This window comes from Cyprinodon tularosa, unplaced genomic scaffold (assembly GCF_016077235.1).
Source record: "Cyprinodon tularosa strain WSP-4 unplaced genomic scaffold, ASM1607723v1 ctg282, whole genome shotgun sequence".
Classification (NCBI taxonomy): domain Eukaryota; kingdom Metazoa; phylum Chordata; class Actinopteri; order Cyprinodontiformes; family Cyprinodontidae; genus Cyprinodon; species Cyprinodon tularosa.
This window is the reverse complement of record NW_024038988.1, coordinates 453,796-459,795: the sequence shown is the minus strand read 5'-3', so window position 1 is coordinate 459,795 and position 6,000 is coordinate 453,796. Positions and strand designations below refer to the sequence as shown.

At 38.1% G+C, this 6,000-nt stretch overlaps 1 protein-coding gene across 8 annotated transcripts in view; it reads right to left on the bottom strand.

The window, feature by feature from the left end:
• Window positions 1-708: 708 nt before the first annotated feature.
• Window positions 709-6,000, bottom strand: part of rap1gap2a (RAP1 GTPase activating protein 2a) — a 176,958-nt gene continuing 171,666 nt past the window's right edge. For 7 of the 8 annotated variants that reach the window (XM_038290503.1, XM_038290499.1, XM_038290501.1 and 4 more), the window contains 6 exons: window positions 5,878-5,990; window positions 2,820-2,918; window positions 2,581-2,710; window positions 1,078-1,180; window positions 894-967; window positions 709-804 (listed from right to left, as the gene is read on the bottom strand). In XM_038290503.1, coding sequence (XP_038146431.1) covers window positions 796-804; window positions 894-967; window positions 1,078-1,180; window positions 2,581-2,710; window positions 2,820-2,918; window positions 5,878-5,990 — 528 coding nt within the window. In that variant the 3' untranslated portion in view covers window positions 709-795. The remainder of the gene's footprint in view (window positions 805-893; window positions 968-1,077; window positions 1,181-2,580; window positions 2,711-2,819; window positions 2,919-5,877; window positions 5,991-6,000) is intronic. The other variant, XM_038290502.1, reaches the window with a different exon arrangement.

Sequence of the window (6,000 nt, the reverse complement as noted above, 5' to 3'; positions counted from 1 at the left end):
TCAGAAAATGCCATCTCCTGAAAATTTTAGCGGACGTGGAGCGATTTCGCCGCAGCTGCAGGAAATTTAAGTTGATCGGATTTTGAGCTGAACGTCCTAGCGCAACTTTGAGCAGTGGAGCCAATGAGCGAACATCCTCCTGAGCAGGAATTGCGCTCCGTTCACATGCTCTGGAGCACGCTTGCTTGTGACGCCGTAGTGCCTCTACTGCGCATGCGGGACACTTAAGCTGTATGAATGCAGTTCAAACAGGAGATCACATACAAGTCGCATATATTACCGCAAAAAAATGGGATTTCACAAATAAAAATTGGAATTGAGCATTAAGGCCTGCAGTGTGAATGCAGCCTATGCAGAAGAGGAACGGTTTGCAGACGTACCATTGAAGGGTAAAGGTAAAAGGAACCTGCTGCTCTCTGTAGATCTTCCACAAAGTGCTCGACTGGACGAGGACTAACAGTTCGGCCATAAACTTCTACATTTATACGGAAGATGAAAAGCTGCGGCGGAGTCTACAGCCGGGTCTACGCTCACAGTTTTACAGCCATGCTGAGACCTTCAAGTGATCAGAACAATCAGTCATACCGCCTCCCTTCACTTCCACTCACAGTTATATCAGTACGTTTATAGTGTGCGGGGTCTCCGGTGCAGCTATAGTCAGATTAGCCTTTTGCTTATGGTTATGAGAAAAAAAAGAAGGATTTTTTTTCCTCCTTTTTCTGGTGATTGTTGTGATTTCTTCAGCTTTCACTGCGTCTTCATCAAGAAAGTCTGCTGCTTTTCCTTCCTTCAGATCTACTCAGACTAAAAGAAAGAAGAGAAAGACAGAAAGTTCCTCTAAGTTACACATTGATAAACAAATCGCCAGTCCAGGGAAGCAGAATCAGACTCACAGCTGTGGATGAGTGGCTCATTTTGTCAAAGCGAAACTTCAAGTTGGACCTGGGTGATGTTTTGCCTTTCCCATCTGCAGGACACAAGAGAAGGTGTCAAGATTAAACCAAAAACAACAACCAGAAGAAAAGCCCTTTTATTTCTTTTTCAAACTCGTACGAAGATCCAATACAAGCATTTGACCTGTTGGACTGCGGCACATGATAACAGGCGTACCCGAACCCTGGCTGTCAATGCTGAGGGCGGGGCTGAAGGCAGAGGAGGATGTGATGGACGGATGGCTGGCCTATCAGAAAATAGCAAAACCAGGAATTAGTCTGATGAGAGGCGGCTGCAGCTTTTGGCTGAAACAAACATCCTGCAGGCAAAGTGAGAGTTAAAACCGGAGGAGTCAAATAACACTCACAGTAAAAATGATGGGTATCTATACTTTACTGTACTGTAAAAAATCTATATCTAGATCAGTCATTTTTTTTTTAAATAAGTGCATTTTTCCTTGAATTGAGGAAATAAGTGAGAAACTTTGCCAATGGAACAAGACAATTTACATTTAAAATTACAAAAGACTATTTCATTGTCTTATTTCAAGTGTATATTATCTAATTGCCTTATTTTAAGAGTAAAAATCCTCATTCCATTGGCAAATCATCTTATTTACCTTCTCACATTTAGGATAAATACAATTAATTTAAGACATTTGGACTTATTTCTATATTTTTGCAGTGTGGAGTAATTATTTTTAGACAACTTTTTACTTCTACTCCTAAAATTTCTTTTTCTGCAATTATCTATACTTCTACTCCTTACGTTTTAAAAATAGACTTGTTAGTTTTGTTTCAGTTAAGCTCATTTTCATTATGGCCAGTTAGTATGAAAAACAAAAAAACATCAAAATAATTTGTTTCATCCAAACAATTTGTTTGTGGTTGGACTCGGTGCTGCACTAACTTTTTCACCATATACCAAAATAAGTCATTTTTCAAGATGATGCAAAGTTTAATTTTACACTGTTAGTGATAAGACAATGAAGACTAAGGAAATTATCATCCAGAATTGTAGAAAAATGTTCCTTTAATAGAGCAGTAAAGCTTCTGTCCTTAACATTTTGTCCTGCATTACTTTTACTTTAATACTTTAAGTAGTTTTTACAATTGTACTTTCTTTAATTTTTGAGTTTTGACAGCACTAGTTGCTCATTTTTCTGACAGTAGGCTGACAGGAAAGGGGGTATGAGAGAGGGAGGAGAGAAATGCAACAAAGGATGCATCTAGGACCAAGGCCTCCGTACATGGGCCGTACGCACTAACCACTGCGCCACCTGCATGCCCGTTTCTTTCTCTTTTAACAAAGATAGCTTCCTTCACTCCTCTTTTAAACCATCTGTCCTCTCTGTCCAAAATCGTAACATTCTGGTCATTAAAGGTGTGTCTTCTTTTACGTTAAAGGTATCCAGCTGAATCTTGCTCCATGTTTTTGTAATTACTGTTTGGTGTCTTCAATATAGGAGTGAGAGCATTCCTCCCTACATATGGCGACTTTTTCCACTGTTATACAAACCTTTGCAATTATGGGCTTTTTTCCAATGCTATTAACTGAATGTGTGTCCTTCGTCTGATCTCTCTGATCCCTTTTCCAAATTCCTCCCCCGTGTTCCCTGTCAATAAAGCGGGCTAAAATCAAACCCACCGTCTCCAGCTCCTCCAGAGCTTCCGTTTCTCCCGTGGTGCTGCTGAAGCTGCTGGTGCTTGACGAAGAGCGCGAGATGTTGGGTCTGCAGCTGCTGCCGCTGCTGCACTCCTTGTGCTTAATAAACAGCCTGTTGATGGAAGAACAATAGCAGGACAAACATGTTGAGATAATGATCTGAAGCTGCAAAGTAATTGATATGTATTTTTGCTAAGTGAATGCAGTAACTTGCAGGTGACCTTTCTTTGTTGGGGCAGATCTCAGGTGAGCTGGGATTGGACGACGTCTCTGATCTTACTTCTTGGGAATGCGAACAGATCTCTGCTGGTTTATGGTCGCTGCAGACAAAACATGAAGGAGATCAAACTCTGCTCCTATTAGCAGATACAACGCTCTACTCACATGGCTCAAAACTTTCAACATGTCACATACGAAAAACAAAATCAATATGTTTACTAACAAGCGTGTATTATTATGAAGTGAAAGGAAACGGATTAAGATTTTTTTTTGTTTTAAATTTGTGAAAAATTCTAATTCAAAAACAAAAGGTTGAAATCTAACTAAGTGCATTTTTTTTTATAAATGAACAGGAATTTGAGACACTTTGCCAATGGAATAAGACTATTTACATAAAAAAAAACAGCTTCTTTCTCTTATTTCAAATGCAGAATATCTAATTATCCTATTTTAAGGTAAACCACTTATTCCATTGGCAGATCATCTTATTTACATGCCCAAATTATGAGTAAATAAACTCTTTTTAATACATTTTCACCAGATGAGCATCATGAGGTGAGCACTATGACATAGGAGGTCTCCAGGCTGCAGATATATCCATAGACATAATATAAGAGTAGACGCCGCATCGATCACTTTCACCTAAGAGTAATTTGTTCAATAGGAACAGAATCAATTTTAATCAACTTTAAAGTTCTGAATATTTAACTAATTTTCACAGTTTATTTTTTTTTATTTTTGCTGAAAACAAACAAATGGTTCAGTGTATTTACATTTTCTTAAAGGGGTTAAGAGTAATAAATTATTCTGATAGGATCTATGCATGTTGCAAATCGCAGCCAATCATACATTTTTATAATTCTTTTATTCATATATATATATATATACTAGTGATGAGTTAATGAGGCATCTTAAATGTTTTCCACACTTTGCCAAACTTTATTGACGCTGCATTGATACTGTCTCAGAGAATACTGACACCTGCTGGACATTTAAAGACACTACAGGCAGCTTATTGGACAGACTAAACTGAATTGATTTGATGACCTAGTTCACTGATATAATTAAACTTATTGTAGGTTATATTGTATTATTTCATATCCAAGTTTAAATTGAAAATATCTTTCATAGTTTTAGATGCAGCCAATAAGAAATGTAAACATATATCATATATGGAGGACCAACTCTGCCATATATAAAAATAAATACGTAAATAAATAAATGCTCAATAAAAAATAAGCATACAATTAATTGCCCCCAAAAATACAATAAACAAATAAATATAGGCAGAAATTAAATAATACATTGAGACATTAATGAATACGTTTATATATATATATATATTTTTTTTTTTTTTTTACTTTTTTTTTTATTTATATTTTGCATTTTATGTAAATGCATGTTTTAGCTGTTTTGTTTTTTATTTATACTGTTTTATGTTTTACTTATTTATTTTTCTTTACAGCACTTCGGTCAGCCGTGGTTGTTAACAAATAAAATAGGTTTGAAATTTTCTTTAAATCTGTCACTTATTCTAATATTTTTATACACTTTTCAAGGTCCAGATTTGTGTGAACACTCTTGCTGCGATCTTTTGCTGCTGCAGCACCACAATTTCTCCACTGTGGGACACTGAAGGGAGTTTCTATTCTATGTAGTGTATATCTGCTGTTTATTTAGCAATGTCTTACAAAGCTTTGATGCCTTCACAAAGTTATCCTTTTGAGCCTTGATGTTCACAGTCTGTTGAATTAAACAAAAATACGTTGTAATGCTGAGGTATCCTTCTTCTGTTCTGCTTAAACCAGCTGATTAGGGTAGGATATCTATGAGCAGGTCGACCTCCCCAAGATGGCGCCCGTAATTCCTGCGCCACGACAGTCCATGCGGGGTCTATTCTTATATTATGGCCATACCGATTTCAGGTCTTCAGGAAAAACTTTTTTTTTTTATCAAACAGCAACAATTTTTTCAAAAATAAAAACTAATAAAACCCATCTGAAGTATTCATTTTTCTGACATTTTTAAAAACAGAGTTTAATGTTTTTAGCTTTAGCAGGCCTAGCAACCGGCTGGCAAACAGAGAGGGGAAAGCGAGTGCGCCACTTAGTGGCCGGGAGGAGTAAAACATGTGGCTGTCAGGAGATTAATCTGTGGAAAGGGATTAAAGTCCGAACTTAATACCAACTATCAGTCTGTGTCGAGTTTAAAAAAAAACGTCCCTACATGATTTCTCATTTGTCTCAAAACCGGTAGAGATATTTCAAAAGAGTTTATGCTCTAATAACAGTAAACAGCGGGCATTCAAATGATTGGAATAGGAAGGCTAAAATGAGAAGTATGTAGAGTCTGAATGCCAGATTCGTTGGCTGATTGCGTCATAACATGACACCGCAGTCTGTTTGGATTGGAAGACTCCTCGTTATGCGGCTGATAAATGCAGCCTTCCTTTTGCCTGCTGTAAAGGACAGGTCTGGGGTTTCCTACGTAGCCTTGGGTATCCCATGATTCACTGCGAGTTCAAGCAAGCCGGCTGCTCTGTGCTCAAAAGGGAAAATATAGGCCTACTTAGCTCCAAACAGTGGTGAATAAGTATGTGAATATTTCTGTCTGAAATGCATGAAAATAGTTGTTTTAACTAGTTATTGAGTCAGATATGTGGCTGGTAATGTTTGGTTTATTGAAAGGTTTTAATCCGTCCCTGTGTAAATGGGTTTGGCTGATATTTAAGGACAGATTCTAATATATCTGCAGTGTGGGGACTATTATTTCTGGTACGGTACTGCTGTTGAAGCTCCTTGAAAATGTTATTAACACCCGGAACAGTGAGAAGTTCAGTATTCATTCTTTTCCTGCTTTGTGTGTCAACTCTCATGGTTGCTAGGCGACAGATCGTACGGTGGTAAAAGCCACGGAAGGCTGGTCCTGTTTGAATCCACAGCCAGAACTCTTCCGGTCTTATTTTCACGGAGCTCAAAGGATCGAGTCCAGATAGACCGGGTCCTTGGAGGACGCAGCCTTTGAAATCGAACACACCCATTAAAAGCATAAAGAACTGACCTGCGCGTGTGTTTGTCTGACGGGGTGTCTGTGCTGGAGTGGAGACGTGGAAAGAGGCCTGAGCGCCGTTTCACTGGACTCTTTAGAGGAGACTTGGCTGACAGAGCAGGAGGCTAAAGATCC